Source organism: Vanellus vanellus (genome assembly GCF_965231255.1).
Source record: "Vanellus vanellus genome assembly, chromosome: 5".
In the NCBI taxonomy this organism is placed as follows: domain Eukaryota; kingdom Metazoa; phylum Chordata; class Aves; order Charadriiformes; family Charadriidae; genus Vanellus; species Vanellus vanellus.
Genome location: NC_138910.1, coordinates 38,508,483 through 38,532,104, shown reverse-complemented (window position 1 = coordinate 38,532,104; position 23,622 = coordinate 38,508,483). Strand labels below are relative to the sequence as shown.

Genomic DNA, 23,622 nt, shown 5'->3' with positions numbered 1-23,622 from the left:
AAGGTACTAAGGTGGGCCTCCCAAAATGAGTGGTTAAGTATGCCACTGAAGCCGAAAACCTTGATGGGGGTAGAGCGCTTTGCAGAATACACCCTAAGAGTTCTTGGATGCGTTAAAGAGGTCAGAGAGGAGTCTTGACGGTCAGGATTTAGGACTGAAGATTTAGGACTCTTTGGAAGAGCTTAATTTTCCAAATGTTTTGCAAGTGAAAACCGTGAAGTCAAACTAACCCCCTCCCCCCCAACCCGGCCGGGGTAAACACCCGCAAAGTGTTCAGAGCTATGTCATGATCTTTCAGTCGGTTTAATTCTCGGTTGTACTGGAGGAGGCAGTGTCTGACACATGTGTGATATTCTTCCGTAGAACGACCGAGGCTGCAGAGTTGGGGAGGCCGGATGGTTTTGCAAGCCCCCAGCGAAAGAATCCAGAGTCTTTCCTGGCTGAATTTCCTGCTGAAGTTTCAAGAACAAGTAGCAGTGGAGTAAACTTGCAAGTCTTCTCAGGCTCTTCGTTTATTCCTTTTGATTGCAGGAGGATCTCCCCGACCAGCAGTAGTCCCGACGCCTAAAGCGAAAAGCAGTGCACCGCCAGTTCGAAGCCTTTATGATGAATTATCTAGTCCTGCACTTGGATCGATGCCTCTAAGCTCAGGAAGACCAGTAAGTGGCTTAGGTACTGGCCTGTTGGAAGCAGAAGAGGGGAGGTAGTTTACTGCTTCCGTGAGTTCTTTTAACTCCGTTGTCAGCAAACTGGCTGGTGAGCCTTCAGGTCCTGCTGCTGCTTAGTCTGGTTGCTTGGTGTGCCTGTTCCTGTGTAGCCTAACTGCGAGCTGCCGTTGTGGAGCCGTCTCCTGTTGTTAGTGATTTTCGGTGCTGTAGAGAATGCAAAGTGCAAATCTTGCCTCTGTTATGCTTTGTCCATGACAAATGCAGACTTGTGAGAGCTTTTTACCTTCTTGTAAATCTATGGGGCTGCTGATTGCCCGAAGGGCCCAAATTTGTGTTCTCTTTTCTGTTAGTGGGCACTAGAGGCATTTACTGAGCTAGGAGGACTTTTGTGCGGAGGGAAAGATGTCATCAAACTTTGGGGAGGGAGACGGGGTCAATTTTGAAAGTAACAAAAAATTTCTGCAAGGTCATTCTAATAATAAGCTCCAACACTTACCTCAAGCAAGCAGCCAAACATTAGTAGGTTCTCTTTTGGTGAACATGATTCTTTAGATGCAAGGAGAAGGCCTCACTGAATGTGCAGTCCTTTTTTGTGTGTTACCTTCTGAAAAGTTTATTTTTAAAGTTCAATTACTCTGCGAAGGACAGAACCCAACTGTCCTAAAGGACTGGATATTTTAAAAAACAAAAATAAAGAAAGACCAGCTCTCAGAATACATGTTGCTAGGCAGAGTGGTGCTCAAGTTTGTTTGATCTTGCATCTGAGACGTGCCCTGATTCAGACTAAAAATGTACTAAAATTGTTTTGGATATTGAAATCCTTCTATGTTAAAAAGCAAATAACTCCTGGCTGCTAAAGCTGGAAGTATACTTTCCTTTAGCACAGTTGCAGTAAGGAGTTGAGAGGATAAGGAAGTCAGTGGTGAGGAATACCAGTGGGGATGATGCTCTCGTGATTTGTAAGCCTTTTAGACAGTGAAAATCAGATGCTGGTGACTAATGATCCTGGCATGCTTTCCATCAGGATGCAGGTGAATGTGTGAATTGCTCTACTACAGCACTGGCGAGATGCCTGTTTTTTTGAAAAAGTAAATCTTGCAGATTTCTGAGTATCGATACCAAGAGCTGCTTGGTTTCACAAAGCATATGCGATTGGTGTTAGGTAAGGGATTCTTCAGTTCCTATTGCCTAAAGCTCACCCTAAGCCTAACTAAGCTTTCTTCTTGTGTACTGGTAGCTCTTTCTTGTTAGATGCTAAAATATTGCAGACAGTGCCTGAATCCTGTTGCTTGTGGCGCTTCCCTTCAGGAGTTTGCTCTACACTCCCATGCTATCTCTGATCGTTGCACTGAAGCCTCTGATCAGGAAAGTTAACTGCCTTCTCTTCTAAGGCTTAGTCATCAGCTGGAAATGCCAGAATGGCATTCCAGAGGCCGACTGGCTGTCCAGACAATCTGCTAGGCAGCGTGCTAGAACGTAATACCATTGTCAAATCACTTTTCGTTGCTAACTTTTAATAATCTTGTATGAAATGTACTTGGAAATGCCTGGAAATGCTCTCGGCTGATCTGAGAAGTGCACCTGTAAGAATGATTTGTTACTCTTTCTGTATTTTACTGCAGGCCAGCTTCTCTCTAACACAAAGCCCATTGGTTGGAACTCTGCCAGCAACTCCTGGAACAGGTAGATATCATGTCAAAATAGATAATCGACTGTCTTACAGCTTTCCTTAAGAAAGAAAAACCATTACTGTTCAAGCTGCATCAACTCCTTGCTAGTTGACGAAGGACTTGTATCTTTCTTTACGGGCTTTTCAAAAGAGATGTGGATGTGAACGGGAAATGGTTTTCCACTTTGAGATAAACTAAATTGCAATCAGCTTTGTTTATTCCTTATTCAAGTGTGTTGTTGAAGTGAGCACAGAGGTAGTTGTGCTTGAGTGAAGCTGCTGAGATCTATGGGTCGCCTTGAATCTTCATAAGGTTTCTGATCTTGAGTTTAGGCTCCTAAGCTGATCTGTCTTGCAAAAGTGATTTGTTAAACAATGCCATTTCAATTTAACAGCTTCAGGGACGTTCACTCCTGCGAGTGCCAGGCAGCCTAGCAAGAGCACTCCATCTCCTGCTCAACAAGATCCTTTTTATACTCAGGGTGGATCCCTAAGTGCAGCGGATCAACTTGATGGCACATGGGTAACTGTATTTGGGTAAGTAGACTTCCAAAGCATGAGAAAAATCACGGGTGAAATCCTGGCAACGTGTGGCAAGGAGGCCTTGGACGTTGCTGTTGTCTGGCATTCCTAGGTTCTGCCGGAAGTACAGCTGCGGCTGAAGCCAGTCAATGCCCCTGTTCTAGTGAAGCACCTTAACTTAAGCTGCATGTTATTTTTTTCCAGTTAGAAAGGCAGCATTCTGCCATTGGGGTGTGGTGAAGGAAGAAAGCCTAGAAGATAATATTCCTGCAGGCCCTGCTTCTAAAATGGCATTAACACACTGGTCTCTTCTGGATTTCTAAACCCCCTTCCTAGGCTCCTGTTTTAGCACCAGATTTCATAAAGTGCTCCCGGTAAATTCTGGATTCTTTTTTTTTTCGGTTTTTCAGATTTACTCCGGCATCAGCTTCCTATATTCTTCAACAGTTTGGGCAGTATGGAACCATCTTAAAGCATGTGGTATGTCTTAGTTTGAGATTTATTTCTGAAAACGTTGTGGCTCATTCTTTAAAAGGCTGAGTGTCACAATTGTCACTTAATGTCATCTAGATGTCCAACACGGGAAACTGGATGCATATTCAATACCAGTCTAAATTTCAAGCCCGGAAAGCCTTAAGCAAAGATGGAAAAGTGTTTGGTGACGGTATCATGATTGGTGTCAAGCGGTGTACAGATCAAGTAAGTTACCAGCTGCTTTTATGACATGGAAGGCGCTCTGCTTTTGGGCTTCCTCTTGATTTTCCCTGACCTCTTTTCTTTTTTCCCTTTTTGAATTGCAAAACCTAGCAAGTTAAGTTCTGTAGGTAGAGTCTCTTCTGCCTTACATGAGTTTTTCGTAAGCGTTTGTCCAAATTTGCTGCTGAGAAGGATCACGATTGCAAACCTCTGTGCTGCTTGGAAGTTAGAATGCACAGGATTCTGTTGTTGTACCAGATACGAAGGGAAACCATAACATAGGAGACACTTGAGCTACAAGAGTTTCCGAGACGGGAATTGGTAGCTGGAATGCTACAAGTAACGATCTAAGACACTCAATTGTCAGGTATCTGGTCTTTGTTGCTTTTGAAATGCCTGTTTTTTGTGGCTAGTGTCCGCTTTGAAATATCCCTAACCAAAGCCATAGTCATTAGCCTGTATGTTTGGAGGCAAGAGAGACTGCTGGAGACCAATGCATTTGAGGGTTTGGCCTTAGTCTGTAAAGCTCTGCCTTGCAATTGGCAATTGGATAGGATGGATTTGGCATCAGTGCTTCGGCTTCTGATTGAAAAGGAGCAGGTAGTTCCATGGGTCAGTTCCCCTTGTGTTGAGCAGAGGCAGCTGCCACCCCCACGGGACGCTACCCCTATGCTGTATTTTGGATAGCCGTCTGCGGCCAGACGGGCTTCTCAATGTCTGTCGTCCCGATGGGCTTCTCAATGTCTGTCGTCCCGAGGCTGTTGAAGGCTGTGCTCTGCTGAGTCTAATGCAGCAAATCGGGTCTCCCCAGGCTGGTTGCCATTTCCCGTCTTGTGTTCTCTGGGTTCTTGTGGAACTTGTGGTTCCCATCGGGTCGCTTGCTGCCCCTTCCATTCTGCACGCATTCCCTTCCAAACACAGCTGACAAAAATGGAGCCTTCTGCCTCCTTTTCTAGCATTTGCCAAGGGGACTGAGTGAAACTCCTTGGCAAACTGAACCTGAGCCAAAAGCTGCCAGCGGGTAAAGGACTGGAGAGGCTCCTCTAGGGCTCGGCTAGAATATTCTTAGAAGTCTTTGGAAAGAGGATGTTGTGCTACGTGTGTTCATCTGGGCCTGAAAAAAAGTTACTTCTTGAAGACTGCTGCAAGTCTTACCATTTTTTATTTTCTCTGCACTGTTTCAAACTTGGCTGCCGCTTAGGACCTACAGTGAACAGATGACAAGCTTCCACTGCTGTGCAATGGCATAATGCAACCTATCAATGCTTGCAGTGAGAGAAATGCTTGGTGGTGCTCTGTACTGACAGGCAATTTACCTGTCAATTTACCTTGCTGGCTCAGAAATGTGAACGGATGTTATGAGACGATTCCGGATAATAATTCTAGATACTAAAGGTTGAAGTACTGCTTTGTGGTACTTGCTTACATTCTACTATGCCTCTTCTTAAGAGTGTGATGGCCAACTTGGAAAGAAGCTCTAGATCGTCAATGCCTTCAGTTTGTACCCCAAGGTTTCCTACGATGAGACCTCTTGCCCCAGCATATCAAGCTTCCGTGAGACACTATCAGGTATTTTAAGGGAACAGAAGTGCGTGTTTCTTTGTGCTGTCTCCTCTGAGTTGGATGAGGCTGTACGCTCAATCACTTCCACGTGACTTTGGCCTCGATCTTCTCCTCCTGTCGTTTCTTTAAAGATGTGCCTCAAGTACAACCTTACTCTCTTCAGGCTCTGAAATAACGATAATACTGATAATGATGGTAGTCCTGATAATAATGATAAATGAATTGATGACTTGTCCTGTTTCCAGAGGTTAAGGACTTGTTTTGAAACTCTTTCAAACGTAGTCTGTGCAAATAGAGCAGCACTTGGGAAAAGAAAAAGACCTGGTTGGTATAATGAGAATTAACTGTGTTGACTGACTCTCTCTATTTTCTCTCTTCCTTTTTCCCCCTGCCTTCTAGGTGGTTTCTGGCAGACACGGTCCTAGAAAAGGTAAAAGTATTTTACCTAGAGCAATGGGATCTGTGTTTGGTTGGTAATATACAAGAGGAAGTAACACACTAAGTTGGTCAGGGTTTCAAAGATGCTACTGGCATCTGTGGTCAGGTGTAGAAGGACTGGTGGCAGGATTTTAACTTGCGTGTCACCTGTTACAGCGTCAGTTAATTCAGCAGACACGTAGCTTGCACTTTAAATGATGGCAATGTAGACACATTTTTAAACACCGAGCAAATGTAAATAGAAGTGCTTTTTTCCCTTTTGTGCTCTGATTGCCTGATTGTAGAAATCACATCAGTGCTGGCTTTTTTTCCCTCTGTACGTTGCTTCCCCATAAGTTGTACATGTTTAAAATGGCAGCTTTATTTACTGATGCCTTTCATCTTACTGTTTGTTTCTTTTTTTCTTTTTTCTTTTTTTTGTCTGGAAAGGTGGCAGGCTCCTTGGAGAAAGAACACTGTGCATATTTGGCTTCTGGGGACTGGGACTGTTCTTAGTATATGTGATGTTAATTATTTTGTTTGGATTCATTGTTCTTTCATAATTATCTCTGGCAGGGCGTTCTAAATGTCGTAGCAACTTTTTAACTCTGTTTTCTATAGAAAGCTGAATAAATGTAAGTTGTTCTTAGGTTGTTTTTTAAACAAGTGTGAGTTCTGCACATCGTTTTTCCGAACCGTGAAGTATGATGCTGCCTAACGATTCTCAAAGCGTGATCAGCCGAGCAGATGCTGCTGATTTTTACCGCAGTGGTAGCAACCAGCGTTAAAACTAGCTCATGTTTAAATGTCGTCTCCGTGGGTCTTTTACAGCAGCACGCACGTAACAGGTAGGAAACTGTAGCATTCTAAGCTATGAAATGTTGAGTTGAAAGAGCTGAATAGAAAAACGCAACGTGTCCGTGGAATACCCTGTTGGTCAGCTGGGGTCAGCTGTCCCGGTTGTGTCTCCTGCCAGCTTCTCGGGCACCCCCAGCCTACTGGCTGGTGGGGTGCTGTGAGAAGCAGAAAAGGCCTGGACCCGGTGTAAGCGCTACTCAGCAGTAACTCAAATGTCCCTGTGTGTTTCGATTTGGTGTCTGTGTTGGTGTGGGTCAACATCAGCATTTCCGTTTGGGTCAGGAGTGTGATTGCCAGGTGAATACCCAGGCATACCTATTTCCGTGCTTTGCTTCACGCTGCAGCGTGGTCTGAAAGTTCTTCAGCTGCACTTCTCTGATGCCACGACACCAAAAGGTTAGTCCAGGAGCATGCCTAATGTCCCTCGGATGCTAATGTGGTCCCTACAGGGGGGTTCTCCACCCGGTGTGCGAGAGCCAATCAACACACTGAGTCGAGATAGTTGTTTTCATTTCAATTCTGCAGGATCAGGTGCCGGGCATTTAACAAGAGCCAGTGCACCTCACGTTGCCAACCACCCCGCTGAGTCTCCAGGATGAAGCTCCTGTACCGGAGAATCCAGGGGCGGAGGAGCTCGCTGAGTAAGAATCCCGTGTAAGGATGACAAAACACGCAAAAGAGACAACAAATAATTGTGGAACATTCCCTCCCCTTTAAGAGGCATTTGATCGCTTGGCGTACCCAGACTTTTACCGGGATACAGTTTTCCAGGCAATACTTCAAAAGGATTCGCTCCTTGCCTCGCTCCTGGAGCAATTCGGAACCCCTGTGAATGAAATGAGGCCCGTTATCAGAGGAGGACCCCTCAGGAGTTCCCAATCTAGGAATTACTTCTTTTAACAGAGCTTTGACAACTTCTCTCGCCCAATTGGTGCGGCAAGGGAAAGCTTCCGGCCAGCTCGAAAAGGTGTCTCCCAAAACAAGCCGAGATTTGAACTTTTCTCTGAGTTGCCAAAATGTGGAATCTCTTTGCCAGTGTTGCCCGGGAGCTATCCCTGTTGGGGGATAGTAGTTGCTTAGTGTAAATAAGTAAGTTTTAATGAGAATAAATTACTTTGGGTGTGATTTGCGCTGTTTGCCTAGGTTTACTTGGCACGAGGAGCTAGATTTGTTGAAGCCTTCAGGCGGGCATAGAGTTCTTTTTCTTAGTGATTTTCCTTGCAGCTGGTAGAGGGCTGTGTTTAGTCTTTTCCTATGGGGAAGATGTTGATATCGCACTGATGTTTCTGTAGTGTTTTTCCCAAGCCTGGGACTCTTCAGTTCTCCATGTTCTTCCAGGAACGCAGGTGCCCAAGGAGTGTAAGCCAGAAGATAAGGAGGCTCCAACCCTGGGCTGAAACTGCAGATCAACAAGAGAAGAGCCAGCCTGCCCGGACACAGAAGGCGGCGGCAGCAGCCAGATGTTAGAAGACACCAGGCCAAGAATCACCTTGGGACTAAAGGACGCGTGGAGAGCGTGTGGAGAGCGCGTGAGGGGCGGGGGTATAGATCACGAGTGTGTAATTGCCCAGGGATTTCTTTGTTGGTGGTCCCTGTCTTTTGGAGGCACCCAGCCCGGGCTGTCAGTGCTGCTGTACCTCTCAATTAAATTCATTATTTTATAAAATCCGAGGCCTGAGACTCTGATGCGGGAAACTTAGGGCCAAGCCTGAAGAAGAAGGAAGTGCACTGGAGAGTAGGGGTGTGGGGGGTGGGGGGCGTGGGAGGGGGGGTGTGGGGGGGTGTGGGGGTGTGGTGTAAATTAGTATTTAATGAAATACTAATCATGAAATAAAAAGAAATAATGAAAAATATAGACAAAACCGTATCAAGCTCCCGAGATGACAGTCGCGACGCTGGCTGGCACTGGGGCAGTCCCAGGCTGGACTCAGTGACGGACGGGAACTGAATTCCGGATCTGCATTCAGGATCAGGATCACAGGCAGACGAAGAGAGTCCTCCTCAGACGTCGGCCACTGAAGGAAGAGAGCTGACCCTTTGATCCCTCAGTTTTTATACTGAGCATGAGGCAGATGGGATGGAATACCCTGTTGGTCAGGTTTGGGTCACCTGTCCTGTCCGCTCCTCCCTGCAGGTGGGACCCCACTATGCTTTTCCGCTTCCGACCCTCCAGCGGGGCAAATAACAAAGTTGGTTGGCCTTGGGTGTTACAGCAATAAGCATAAGCAAGAGCCTCTCTGCATACCATGCCTGGGCATCAGCTATAAACAATTGGTCTTATCACTCTGAGAGAGTGAGCACTCTCTGCACAAGATGCAGTTAATTTCAGTAGTTGGAGAGGCCCAGCTAAGAAGCGACGTTACCGAACAAAATTGGTTCTGTTTTACCTCAAACCCGGACACTCCCCAGTTGGGGTTGTGAGTCAACATCACGGTTTCTGAGAGCTGATACCTTCCTTCAGGGTTTCCTCGATGGGATCCAAGAGATTGTTTCCAATGGCACAGGTCAGAGGTAGTCAAGGGGACACGGACAAAAACTGGCATACCCCTACCGCTTGTCTCAGGGGTGCCTGCATTGCCGGTTGGGAGTGTCCCCGGCTCCTCCTGGACACGGGGCTGAAGCTTTCATTTCCCTTCCGCCCTTTTTCTTGAACTCCCCCCCAGGACTTCCCCGTTTGTCTCCTGTCTCTACCTCAGGGTAGAGGGGGACCTGGACAGGCTGGAGAGGTGGGCCCGTGCCAACCTCCTGAAGTTGAACAAGGCCAAGTGCAAGGTCCTACCTCAGGGTCGGGGCAATCCCAAGCACAGATCCAGGCTGGGGGGAGAATGGATCGAGAGCAGCCCTGAGGAGAAGGAGCTGGGGGTGCTGATTGAGGAGAAGCTCAGCATGAGCCGGCAAAGCGTGATCACAGCCCAGAAGGCCAACCGTGTCCTGGGCTGCATCAGAAGATGCGTGGCCAGCAGGTCAAGGGAGGTGATTCTGCCCCTCTACTCTGCTCTGGTGAGACCCCACCTGGAGTACTGCGTCCAGCTCTGGAGCCCCCAACACAGGGAAGACATGGACCTGTTGGAGCGGGCCCAGAGGAGGGCCTCCGAGGTGATCAGAGGGCTGGAGCACCTCTCCTGTGAGGACAGGCTGAGAGAGCTGGGGTTGTTCAGCGTGGAGAAGAGAAGGCTCAAGTGGTTGGTGCGCACTGGAGTCCTGTCCCATCCAATTCTCTGCCACTCATGAGGACTACCAAGATGTGGTGAGGCTATGTTGCGTGAAAATTAGAACAAGCCCTTCAAGTCTCAGATTTCTGGGTTTATTTCCATTCTGTAGAATGGGGGTCCAGCCATTTAACAACAGCCAGCACACCTCATGTTTCCAAACACCCGATATTTACTACAGTCAAACACAGCCAATTGGTCAGTAATGATTCCCTGGGCACTCCTGATGAGACATCTGCATCCAAGCTCATGTTTAATCCAGTCAGGGAGGTTACCCGATGAGCATGCTCATGAGTCACAAAGGGGGGGGTGTCTTTTAGCACCAGAACTACCCAGGGGCAGTCTGGGATCCCCTCTGGGCTCCCCTTTGGTCCACAAGTTCTCTTTTGGGCTGGCTTCTGTCTAAGTCCGCAACTGCAGAAGAACACGTTGGACCCGTCGTTTCCTTTTGCACCCTCTTCAAGGTCAGGTGCCTTCTGTGACGGCTCAGCCCCGTCCCAACCACAGCGTCTTGCTCAGCTCTGGACTCTGTTCGGTGACATCCCTGATGGGCACCCGGGTTACAGGGGGAAGCTGGAGCTGGTCCCCAGTAAAACCCCCAAAGCGCGGAGGGAGAGACAAGTCAGGTTTCTGGCTCGGGGCGCTTTGTGCTCCACGGTGGGCTTCCGAAGAAACCTCCGCGCAGACAGACGCAGGAAATGCCTTTTCCTGCCTTTGTGGACTGAGGCTTCTGCAGCCCCGGGCGCCCCTAGCCCACCTGCCTCCGCCTCCGCCTTTGCCTCTGCCGGAGCCGCTCAGCCCTCGCTCAGCCCCGGAGGGCTTTTCTCAGCACCCCTGCGGCTTTTCCTCGGGGAAGAGCACTCGCCCTGCAGTGCCTTCAGGCAGAACCCAGGTTTCCCCGCCGCCCGGGCGCACACGGCCGCCTTCGCCGCGGAGCCGCCGTCCGCAGGTGAGCCGGGCCGCGGGGCCGCCCCCCCTTCCCGGCCTCGCGCCCCCTCCGGCTCTGCCGGCCGCCGCCTGGCCCCGCGCGCGCCGGGCCGGGGCGGGGCGGGCCGGGCCGGGCCGGGTCGTGCCGCGCGGCCCTTGTGCGCGTGCGGGGCCGTTGGGCGGCGCGAGGTGCCTCAGAGGCGGCTGCTGCCCGGACGAGGCTGCCCGGCCCGTCCCCCCGGCGCTGCCCGCCCTCCGCTGGCCTGCTGAGTAGGCCCGGACCGGGGCTGTCCGTCGCTTCTGGCGGTGCTGCACGTTGGGGGAGTCCGGAGGCCGCGGGGCTGAAGTTGGGTGATGGGAGACGGCGCCAGGATGAGCCCCTTCTCCTGGGGTAAAGCGAAAAGGCTTGTGGGTTTAAACCAAGGGGCCGGTGCTCCGGGGTATAAGATCCGCCCCTGAAGCACCCCGAAAGCAGGTACAGCTCAGGGGGGTGGCGAGTGCGGCTGCGGTGGCAGGGCCTCGGTGAAGTCGCGACGTGGCTGGCATGAGCCCGCGGTGCTGTGTTGGAGTACATTCCCCTGTCTAGGGTGCGGAACCGGCCAGCAGGGCAGGAGAATCCAGCCTTGGCATGATGGCCTTTACCAAAGAAAGACCTTTGAAACAACCCCATAATTACCCTCTAACCCGGAAATCCAGCTGTAGCCGAAGCAGTGTGTTCTAACAATGAAGTCTCAGCGTGGCAGTTCTTGTCATTGCAAAAAAATGCCAGATTATGATAAACTTTTATTACTTGTAAAATACGTTATTAGAACAAACTTAGTCACTTAGTGTACATTGTTTTACGTTTTTTTAATGGAACATCCATTTATGCTGTAGAAAAGTCTCGATCACTTGGCTGCTTCCATGGTTTTTTGTGTGTTTTTTTTTCATTAATACAGGAGCTGAGCCAAAGAGTCCTGGCTCCCGAACATCTCCAGTACCTGAGGAGAGTTTTGAGTTTCTTCCTGAATTCTTGATGGGCAATTTACCTATACCAGAGGCTCCGGAACCCTATGCTTTAAACAGCCGTGCAGTTGGTGTAATGGAAATGAGCTCTCCGCTACTTGCAGGTCAGAATTCGTCTGATTCTTGTCTGGTCCCCCTAAATAAAAGCCTTCTAAGGAAATAGATATGAAATTGAAAATAATTGTGTGAATTTCACCTAACTGTTTTTAAAAGGGTTTATTACAGCCTCAGGGTATGAACTCTAGAAAAGTGGGAACCAGTAAGGTACTAAGGTGGGCCTCCCAAAATGAGTGGTTAAGTATGCCACTGAAGCCGAAAACCTTGATGGGGGTAGAGCGCTTTGCAGAATACACCCTAAGAGTTCTTGGATGCGTTAAAGAGGTCAGAGAGGAGTCTTGACGGTCAGGATTTAGGACTGAAGATTTAGGACTCTTTGGAAGAGCTTAATTTTCCAAATGTTTTGCAAGTGAAAACCGTGAAGTCAAACTAACCCCCTCCCCCCCAACCCGGCCGGGGTAAACACCCGCAAAGTGTTCAGAGCTATGTCATGATCTTTCAGTCGGTTTAATTCTCGGTTGTACTGGAGGAGGCAGTGTCTGACACATGTGTGATATTCTTCCGTAGAACGACCGAGGCTGCAGAGTTGGGGAGGCCGGATGGTTTTGCAAGCCCCCAGCGAAAGAATCCAGAGTCTTTCCTGGCTGAATTTCCTGCTGAAGTTTCAAGAACAAGTAGCAGTGGAGTAAACTTGCAAGTCTTCTCAGGCTCTTCGTTTATTCCTTTTGATTGCAGGAGGATCTCCCCGACCAGCAGTAGTCCCGACGCCTAAAGCGAAAAGCAGTGCACCGCCAGTTCGAAGCCTTTATGATGAATTATCTAGTCCTGCACTTGGATCGATGCCTCTAAGCTCAGGAAGACCAGTAAGTGGCTTAGGTACTGGCCTGTTGGAAGCAGAAGAGGGGAGGTAGTTTACTGCTTCCGTGAGTTCTTTTAACTCCGTTGTCAGCAAACTGGCTGGTGAGCCTTCAGGTCCTGCTGCTGCTTAGTCTGGTTGCTTGGTGTGCCTGTTCCTGTGTAGCCTAACTGCGAGCTGCCGTTGTGGAGCCGTCTCCTGTTGTTAGTGATTTTCGGTGCTGTAGAGAATGCAAAGTGCAAATCTTGCCTCTGTTATGCTTTGTCCATGACAAATGCAGACTTGTGAGAGCTTTTTACCTTCTTGTAAATCTATGGGGCTGCTGATTGCCCGAAGGGCCCAAATTTGTGTTCTCTTTTCTGTTAGTGGGCACTAGAGGCATTTACTGAGCTAGGAGGACTTTTGTGCGGAGGGAAAGATGTCATCAAACTTTGGGGAGGGAGACGGGGTCAATTTTGAAAGTAACAAAAAATTTCTGCAAGGTCATTCTAATAATAAGCTCCAACACTTACCTCAAGCAAGCAGCCAAACATTAGTAGGTTCTCTTTTGGTGAACATGATTCTTTAGATGCAAGGAGAAGGCCTCACTGAATGTGCAGTCCTTTTTTGTGTGTTACCTTCTGAAAAGTTTATTTTTAAAGTTCAATTACTCTGCGAAGGACAGAACCCAACTGTCCTAAAGGACTGGATATTTTAAAAAACAAAAATAAAGAAAGACCAGCTCTCAGAATACATGTTGCTAGGCAGAGTGGTGCTCAAGTTTGTTTGATCTTGCATCTGAGACGTGCCCTGATTCAGACTAAAAATGTACTAAAATTGTTTTGGATATTGAAATCCTTCTATGTTAAAAAGCAAATAACTCCTGGCTGCTAAAGCTGGAAGTATACTTTCCTTTAGCACAGTTGCAGTAAGGAGTTGAGAGGATAAGGAAGTCAGTGGTGAGGAATACCAGTGGGGATGATGCTCTCGTGATTTGTAAGCCTTTTAGACAGTGAAAATCAGATGCTGGTGACTAATGATCCTGGCATGCTTTCCATCAGGATGCAGGTGAATGTGTGAATTGCTCTACTACAGCACTGGCGAGATGCCTGTTTTTTTGAAAAAGTAAATCTTGCAGATTTCTGAGTATCGATACCAAGAGCTGCTTGGTTTCACAAAGCATATGCGATTGGTGTTAGGTAAGGGATTCTTCAGTTCCTATTGCCTAAAGCTCACCCTAAGCCTAACTAAGCTTTCTTCTTGTGTACTGGTAGCTCTTTCTTGTTAGATGCTAAAATATTGCAGACAGTGCCTGAATCCTGTTGCTTGTGGCGCTTCCCTTCAGGAGTTTGCTCTACACTCCCATGCTATCTCTGATCGTTGCACTGAAGCCTCTGATCAGGAAAGTTAACTGCCTTCTCTTCTAAGGCTTAGTCATCAGCTGGAAATGCCAGAATGGCATTCCAGAGGCCGACTGGCTGTCCAGACAATCTGCTAGGCAGCGTGCTAGAACGTAATACCATTGTCAAATCACTTTTCGTTGCTAACTTTTAATAATCTTGTATGAAATGTACTTGGAAATGCCTGGAAATGCTCTCGGCTGATCTGAGAAGTGCACCTGTAAGAATGATTTGTTACTCTTTCTGTATTTTACTGCAGGCCAGCTTCTCTCTAACACAAAGCCCATTGGTTGGAACTCTGCCAGCAACTCCTGGAACAGGTAGATATCATGTCAAAATAGATAATCGACTGTCTTACAGCTTTCCTTAAGAAAGAAAAACCATTACTGTTCAAGCTGCATCAACTCCTTGCTAGTTGACGAAGGACTTGTATCTTTCTTTACGGGCTTTTCAAAAGAGATGTGGATGTGAACGGGAAATGGTTTTCCACTTTGAGATAAACTAAATTGCAATCAGCTTTGTTTATTCCTTATTCAAGTGTGTTGTTGAAGTGAGCACAGAGGTAGTTGTGCTTGAGTGAAGCTGCTGAGATCTATGGGTCGCCTTGAATCTTCATAAGGTTTCTGATCTTGAGTTTAGGCTCCTAAGCTGATCTGTCTTGCAAAAGTGATTTGTTAAACAATGCCATTTCAATTTAACAGCTTCAGGGACGTTCACTCCTGCGAGTGCCAGGCAGCCTAGCAAGAGCACTCCATCTCCTGCTCAACAAGATCCTTTTTATACTCAGGGTGGATCCCTAAGTGCAGCGGATCAACTTGATGGCACATGGGTAACTGTATTTGGGTAAGTAGACTTCCAAAGCATGAGAAAAATCACGGGTGAAATCCTGGCAACGTGTGGCAAGGAGGCCTTGGACGTTGCTGTTGTCTGGCATTCCTAGGTTCTGCCGGAAGTACAGCTGCGGCTGAAGCCAGTCAATGCCCCTGTTCTAGTGAAGCACCTTAACTTAAGCTGCATGTTATTTTTTTCCAGTTAGAAAGGCAGCATTCTGCCATTGGGGTGTGGTGAAGGAAGAAAGCCTAGAAGATAATATTCCTGCAGGCCCTGCTTCTAAAATGGCATTAACACACTGGTCTCTTCTGGATTTCTAAACCCCCTTCCTAGGCTCCTGTTTTAGCACCAGATTTCATAAAGTGCTCCCGGTAAATTCTGGATTCTTTTTTTTTTCGGTTTTTCAGATTTACTCCGGCATCAGCTTCCTATATTCTTCAACAGTTTGGGCAGTATGGAACCATCTTAAAGCATGTGGTATGTCTTAGTTTGAGATTTATTTCTGAAAACGTTGTGGCTCATTCTTTAAAAGGCTGAGTGTCACAATTGTCACTTAATGTCATCTAGATGTCCAACACGGGAAACTGGATGCATATTCAATACCAGTCTAAATTTCAAGCCCGGAAAGCCTTAAGCAAAGATGGAAAAGTGTTTGGTGACGGTATCATGATTGGTGTCAAGCGGTGTACAGATCAAGTAAGTTACCAGCTGCTTTTATGACATGGAAGGCGCTCTGCTTTTGGGCTTCCTCTTGATTTTCCCTGACCTCTTTTCTTTTTTCCCTTTTTGAATTGCAAAACCTAGCAAGTTAAGTTCTGTAGGTAGAGTCTCTTCTGCCTTACATGAGTTTTTCGTAAGCGTTTGTCCAAATTTGCTGCTGAGAAGGATCACGATTGCAAACCTCTGTGCTGCTTGGAAGTTAGAATGCACAGGATTCTGTTGTTGTACCAGATACGAAGGGAAACCATAACATAGGAGACACTTGAGCTACAAGAGTTTCCGAGACGGGAATTGGTAGCTGGAACGCTACAAGTAACGATCTAAGACACTCAATTGTCAGGTATCTGGTCTTTGTTGCTTTTGAAATGCCTGTTTTTTGTGGCTAGTGTCCGCTTTGAAATATCCCTAACCAAAGCCATAGTCATTAGCCTGTATGTTTGGAGGCAAGAGAGACTGCTGGAGACCAATGCATTTGAGGGTTTGGCCTTAGTCTGTAAAGCTCTGCCTTGCAATTGGCAATTGGATAGGATGGATTTGGCATCAGTGCTTCGGCTTCTGATTGAAAAGGAGCAGGTAGTTCCATGGGTCAGTTCCCCTTGTGTTGAGCAGAGGCAGCTGCCACCCCCACGGGACGCTACCCCTATGCTGTATTTTGGATAGCCGTCTGCGGCCAGACGGGCTTCTCAATGTCTGTCGTCCCGATGGGCTTCTCAATGTCTGTCGTCCCGAGGCTGTTGAAGGCTGTGCTCTGCTGAGTCTAATGCAGCAAATCGGGTCTCCCCAGGCTGGTTGCCATTTCCCGTCTTGTGTTCTCTGGGTTCTTGTGGAACTTGTGGTTCCCATCGGGTCGCTTGCTGCCCCTTCCATTCTGCACGCATTCCCTTCCAAACACAGCTGACAAAAATGGAGCCTTCTGCCTCCTTTTCTAGCATTTGCCAAGGGGACTGAGTGAAACTCCTTGGCAAACTGAACCTGAGCCAAAAGCTGCCAGCGGGTAAAGGACTGGAGAGGCTCCTCTAGGGCTCGGCTAGAATATTCTTAGAAGTCTTTGGAAAGAGGATGTTGTGCTACGTGTGTTCATCTGGGCCTGAAAAAAAGTTACTTCTTGAAGACTGCTGCAAGTCTTACCATTTTTTATTTTCTCTGCACTGTTTCAAACTTGGCTGCCGCTTAGGACCTACAGTGAACAGATGACAAGCTTCCACTGCTGTGCAATGGCATAATGCAACCTATCAATGCTTGCAGTGAGAGAAATGCTTGGTGGTGCTCTGTACTGACAGGCAATTTACCTGTCAATTTACCTTGCTGGCTCAGAAATGTGAACGGATGTTATGAGACGATTCCGGATAATAATTCTAGATACTAAAGGTTGAAGTACTGCTTTGTGGTACTTGATTACATTCTACTATGCCTCTTTTTAAGAGTGTGATGGCCAACTTGGAAAGAAGCTCTAGATTTCCTACGATGAGACCTCTTGCCCCAGCATATCAAGCTTCCGTGAGACACTATCAGGTATTTTAAGGGAACAGAAGCGCGTGTTTCTTTGTGCTGTCTCCTCTGAGTTGGATGAGGCTGTACGCTCAATCACTTCCACGTGACTTTGGCCTCGATCTTCTCCTCCTGTCGTTTCTTTAAAGATGTGCCTCAAGTACAACCTCACTCTCTTCAGGCTCTGAAATAACGATAATACTGATAATGATGGTAGTCCTGATAATAATGATAAATGAATTGATGACTTGTCCTGTTTCCAGAGGTTAAGGACTTGTTTTGAAACTCTTTCAAACGTAGTCTGTGCAAATAGAGTAGCACTTGGGAAAAGAAAAAGACCTGGTTGGTATAATGAGAATTAACTGTGTGTTGACTGACTCTCTCTATTTTCTCTCTTCCTTTTTCCCCCTGCCTTCTAGGTGGTTTCTGACAGACACGGTCCTAGGAAAGGTGAATTTATTGTATCTAAAGCAATGGGATCTGTGTTTGGTTGGTAATATACAAGAGGAAGTAACACACTAAGTTGGTCAGGGTTTCAAAGATGCTACTGGCATCTGTGGTCAGGTGTAGAAGGACTGGTGGCAGGATTTTAACTTGCGTGTCACCTGTTACAGCGTCAGTTAATTCAGCAGACACGTAGCTTGCACTTTAAATGATGGCAATGTCGACACGTTTTTAAACACCGAGCAAGTGTAATAGAAGTGCTTTTTTCCCCATTTGTGCTCTGGTTGCCTGATTGTAGAAAACCTATCAGTGCTGGCTTTTTTTCCCTCTGTACGTTGCTTCCCCGTAAGTTGGACGTGTTTAAAATGGCAGCTTTATTTACCGATGCCTTTCATCTTACTGTTTGTTTCTTTTCTTTTTTTTTTTTTTTTTTTTTTTTGTTGTCTGGAAAGGTGGCAGGCTTCTTGGAGAAAGAACACTGTGCATATTTGGCTTCTGGGGACCGGGACTGTTCTTAGTATATGTGATGTTAATTATTTTGTTTGGATTCGTTGTTCTTTCATAATTATCTCTGGCATGGCATTCTAAATGTCATAGCGACTTTTTAACTCTGTTTTCTATAGAAAGCTGAATAAATGTAAGTTGTTCTTAGGTTGTTTTTTAAACAAGCGTGAGTTCTGCACATCGTTTTTCCGAACCGTGAAGTATGATGCTGCCTAACGATTCTCAAAGCGTGATCAGCCGAGCAGATGCTGCTGATTTTTACCGCAGTGGTAGCAACCAGCGTTAAAACTAGCTCATGTTTAAATGTCGTCTCTGTGGGTCTTTTACAGCAGCACGCACGTAACAGGTAGGAAACTGTAGCATTCTAAGCTATGAAATGTTGAGTTGAAAGAGCTGAATAGAAAAACGCAACGTGTCCGTGGAATACCCTGTTGGTCAGCTGGGGTCAGCTGTCCCGGCTGTGTCTCCTGCCAGCTTCTCGGGCACCCCCAGCCTACTGGCTGGTGGGGTGCTGTGAGAAGCAGAAAAGGCCTGGACCCGGTGTAAGCGCTACTCAGCAGTAACTCAAATGTCCCTGTGTGTTTCGATTTGGTGTCTGTGTTGGTGTGGGTCAACATCAGCATTTCCGTTTGGGTCAGGAGTGTGATTGCCAGGTGAATACCCAGGCATACCTATTTCCGTGCTTTGCTTCACGCTGCAGCGTGGTCTGAAAGTTCTTCAGCTGCACTTCTCTGATGCCACGACACCAAAAGGTTAGTCCAGGAGCATGCCTAATGTCCCTCGGATGCTAATGTGGTCCCTACAGGGGGGTTCTCCACCCGGTGTGCGAGAGCCAATCAACACACTGAGTCGAGATAGTTGTTTTCATTTCAATTCTGCAGGATCAGGTGCCGGGCATTTAACAAGAGCCAGCGCACCTCACGTTGCCAACCACCCCGCTGAGTCTCCAGGATGAAGCTCCTGTACCGGAGAATCCAGGGGCGGAGGAGCTCGCTGAGTAAGAATCCCGTGTAAGGATGACAAAACACGCAAAAGAGACAACAAATAATTGTGGAACATTCCCTCCCCTTTAAGAGGCATTTGATCGCTTGGCGTACCCAGACTTTTACCGGGATACAGTTTTCCAGGCAATACTTCAAAAGGATTCGCTCCTTGCCTCGCTCCTGGAGCAATTCGGAACCCCTGTGAATGAAATGAGGCCCGTTATCAGAGGAGGACCCCTCAGGAGTTCCCAATCTAGGAATTACTTCTTTTAACAGAGCTTTGACAACTTCTCTCGCCCAATTGGTGCGGCAAGGGAAAGCTTCCGGCCAGCTCGAAAAGGTGTCTCCCAAAACAAGCCGAGATTTGAACTTTTCTCTGAGTTGCCAAAATGTGGAATCTCTTTGCCAGTGTTGCCCGGGAGCTATCCCTGTTGGGGGATAGTAGTTGCTTAGTGTAAATAAGTAAGTTTTAATGAGAATAAATTACTTTGGGTGTGATTTGCGCTGTTTGCCTAGGTTTACTTGGCACGAGGAGCTAGATTTGTTGAAGCCTTCAGGCGGGCATAGAGTTCTTTTTCTTAGTGATTTTCCTTGCAGCTGGTAGAGGGCTGTGTTTAGTCTTTTCCTATGGGGAAGATGTTGATATCGCACTGATGTTTCTGTAGTGTTTTTCCCAAGCCTGGGACTCTTCAGTTCTCCATGTTCTTCCAGGAGCGCAGGTGCCCAAGGAGTGTAAGCCAGAAGATAAGGAGGCTCCAACCCTGGGCTGAAACTGCAGATCAACAAGAGAAGAGCCAGCCTGCCCGGACACAGAAGGCGGCGGCAGCAGCCAGATGTTAGAAGACACCAGGCCAAGAATCACCTTGGGACTAAAGGACGTGTGGAGAGCGTGTGGAGAGCGCGTGAGGGGCGGGGGTATAGATCACGAGTGTGTAATTGCCCAGGGATTTCTTTGTTGGCGGTCCCTGTCTTTTGGAGGCACCCAGCCCGGGCTGTCAGTGCTGCTGTACCTCTCAATTAAATTCATTATTTTATAAAATCCGAGGCCTGAGACTCTGATGCGGGAAACTTAGGGCCAAGCCTGAAGAAGAAGGAAGCGCACTGGAGAGTAGGGGTGGGGGGGGGGGGTGGGGGGTGGGGGGTGGGGGGGTGTGGGGTTGGGTGTGTGTCACCGTGAACAGTGTGTGAATGCTCAGGCTTCTCCTCCCTCATCCCTCTAGTCACATAATTGCTCACAAAAAGCCAACGGGCTTTCTCCGGACCCTTGTCTAACTTCCTCTAGTTTAGAGAGATTCTTTGGGTTTGGGACCCCACACCGCATGCCACACAGTATTAGCTGCATCTGATATACCTTCAGTTCAGCCCCTCCCAGCCCAGCATTCGGATGCCGTTCTGCATCTTCCCCCAAAGGCGGGCACTGACTAGGATCCTCTTGCCCGCTCCTTTTTCCTCCCGCTTCTGTCTAATCTAACGCCGTTCTCCTTTCCTCTGCAGGCAAAAAGGGATTCAAAAAAGCTGGCGTACCTCCCTGTCGTGGTTTACGCGCCAGAAGCCGCTACTGGGGACCTGGGGGACCCCAGATGGGACCGACAGATGCTCCCCTCTACCCCTCTTGAAAGAGAGAGGCAGAGGAGGAAAGAGACTTAGGAGTTTAGAAGGAACTAAACTACTTTAATGAAATACTAATCATGAAATAAAAAGAAATAATGAAAAATATAGACAAAACCGTATCAAGCTCCCGAGATGACAGTCACGACGCTGGCTGGCACTGGGGCAGTCCCAGGCTGGACTCAGTGACGGACGGGAACTGAATTCCGGATCTGCATTCAGGATCAGGATCACAGGCAGACGAAGAGAGTCCTCCTCAGACGTCGGCCACTGGAGGAAGAGAGCTGACCCTTTGATCCCTCAGTTTTTATACTGAGCATGAGGCAGATGGGATGGAATACCCTGTTGGTCAGGTTTGGGTCACCTGTCCTGTCCGCTCCTCCCTGCAGGTGGGACCCCACTATGCTTTTCCGCTTCCGACCCTCCAGCGGGGCAAATAACAAAGTTGGTTGGCCTTGGGTGTTATAGCAATAAGCATAAGCAAGAGCCTCTCTGCATACCATGCCTGGGCATCAGCTATAAACAATTGGTCTTATCACTCTGAGAGAGTGAGCACTCTCTGCACAAGATGCAGTTAATTTCAGTAGTTGGAGAGGCCCAGCTAAGAAGCGACGTTACCGAACAAAATTGGTTCTGTTTTACCTCAAACCCGGACACTCCCCAGTTGGGGTTGTGAGTCAACATCACGGTTTCTGAGAGCTGATACCTTCCTTCAGGGTTTCCTCGATGGGATCCAAGAGATTGTTTCCAATGGCACAGGTCAGAGGTAGTCAAGGGGACACGGACAAAAACTGGCATACCCCTACCGCTTGTCTCAGGGGCGCCTGCATTGCCGGTTGGGAGTGTCCCCGGCTCCTCCTGGACACGGGGCTGAAGTTTTCATTTCCCTTCCGCCCTTTTTCTTCAGCTGCACTTCTCTGATGCAACGACACCAAAAGGTTAGTCCAGGAGCATGCCTAATGTCCCTTGGATGCTAACTGGCATCCAGTATAGAGGACTAAGCTAGAGATAGTCCTGAGGAAAATCCCCGAAGCACTTCGTGAGAATTGGGGTTTCTGCCTCAGGGCACTTTGTGCTTCACTGTGGCTTTCAGAAGAAACCTCCATGCAGGCAGATTCAGACATTTTTGGGATGTATTTTAGTGTATTTTCTGACTGATGCTTTTGGAATGTTGGTTGCTACTCATTCCTTTGGTTTTGATTAGAAGGACCTGCTCATACCTCATTAATACCTGAACGTGTTTTCTGAGAATGCATCTGGCTTTTTTTTGGGGAAGAATATTTGTCATGCAGATGACTTGAGAAAGAAAATAGGAAGTTCAGCTAAATTCTTGTTTTGCTATTTGCTTTGCAAAATATACTTCTGGTATGCTTTAGGCTTGTAATGATGTCTATAGGATTCAGTTTCATGAAGTGATGGAGAATAAGATTGAACTGAGATCAAGTAAGTCTGAAGCTAGATACATAAGCAGGCGTTGGAGCCAAAGTCAGTAGTTTGGCTGACGTATTTTACCAGTAAGTACCAGATTTTAAAGTGTGATAAGCTGGCGTTATTTTTCCCCAATTGTTTACCTTAGTCTCTTGTTTTTCATAGCTTTAGGAATGATTTTATTGATAGGTCGTTGCAGCTTCCTGTAGAGGAAAAACACTTGGGAGTAGCGGATGCTGTTTACTTTGCTCTGGAGATAGTAAATAGGAGGAGAAGAAAGTTCAGAGCATATAAATTTGTGTACATCTGGATAGTAACATTAAGAAATTATATTCGTACGGTTTCTACTGGTAAAGACTGCTGGTAGGATTTAATATGTTACCTTAGTTTTGAGCACTAGTTATACCTTGGTATCAATGATTGGGGCTTACTAAGTTTGAGAACATTCTGGTCCCACGCTGCACAAACCACTGCACAGTTTTGTTGCAATCTGTTCCTGATAATATCATTATTGATTGTATGAGTGTACAGGGGCCATGTGTGAAAGGGCAGAGGATACTGAGAATTACATGTTTCAAGAATCTCTGAAACACTTGGAAGTTCTTCAAGGAAAACCTTTTCACGGCTAGCTACTGTTGTTAGGTAGTATTGCATTTAAAAATCCAATTCTTCCCTTTTGGTAACTATGTACCTGCTGCTTTGCAATAAGGAAGGATTCTCTTCTAGCTGTAGCTAGATGTGATTTACATTAAAACTAAAGTTATGGACTTCAGCTAGTGATGTGTAACATACTCATGAAACTCAGTTCTGGTTTCAGTTGTATGGGATTTCTTGTAAGACTGCGGACTACATTTTTCACAGGATTATGGCTTGAGTTTAATATAAAACTGTCATGAATACTGACTTTCTTTTGTCTGCCTTAATCACAAGCATGTTACTCAGGTATCTAATTCACTTCTCTGAGTATATGGATCTGCACATTTTTAAATTCTAGAAGGATTTGTTGTATTGTTTTAATGGTAATTTCACTGCCATTTTAACGGATTTTTTTTTTATATAGACTTGGATAAAGTGCTTATTTTTGCCCTCCTTTTTCCCTCCCAACCCTCCTCAATTTAGCTTTCTAGTAACTTTCAAAGTGATTGATGTTTATTTGGGCAATACATGTACACTAACATAAAATGAAGATCAAATGTGAGAGTACATCATGTCTACCTCTCATTTTCAATTGTAAGTATCTACCTCCACCATGTGGCAGTTTTTCAGAAATTTAATGAGAGGTTTAACTGATATTAAATAGAATGTGGTATCTTAATTCTACTTTAGTTATGAAGTGTATAAACAGTGCTGTGAGAAAAAAGCAGTGCTCAAATTTCTCTTAGCTGAAGTGCTTTTGTAATAAAAGAAGAAAGGACAAAGGTGAGTTTACTAAATGCCTTAATTCAGAAGTAATTCAGATTTCTAAACATTGCTTTAATGAAATAGTTCTTAAACTTTATTTAGAATCTTACCAGTATTTACTCATCTCCATTTTGAGATGGATAAATTGACCAAATGACATTTTACAGAATATGTATGAGCATAATTGCCTTTTTTTTCTGATAGTCTGAGTACATGTGTAAAAATACAAGACTTGCATCAATTTCCTTTAATTTGACTGTAGATGACTAGACCACAGATGAACCTGCAAAAATGTACTGCTTAAATATGTTTAGAAAGAGTAAGCTGTTCAGTTGTTAAGTGAGTGAAAACAAAATAAACTGGCTGACAAACAACTGGGAATCAGGAGT

At 46.6% G+C, this 23,622-nt stretch overlaps 1 protein-coding gene across 1 annotated transcript in view; it reads left to right on the top strand.

Moving 5' to 3' along the window:
* The window catches only part of LOC309672460 (nucleoporin NUP35-like), a gene marked incomplete at both ends in the record, with an annotated part of 61,409 nt that overhangs the window by 894 nt on the left and 36,893 nt on the right, over positions 1–23,622 (top strand). The window contains 6 exons of the mRNA XM_082483989.1: positions 532–659; positions 2,291–2,351; positions 2,733–2,874; positions 3,270–3,339; positions 3,430–3,558; positions 5,518–5,548. Coding sequence (XP_082340115.1) covers positions 532–659; positions 2,291–2,351; positions 2,733–2,874; positions 3,270–3,339; positions 3,430–3,558; positions 5,518–5,548 — 561 coding nt within the window. The remainder of the gene's footprint in view (positions 1–531; positions 660–2,290; positions 2,352–2,732; positions 2,875–3,269; positions 3,340–3,429; positions 3,559–5,517; positions 5,549–23,622) is intronic.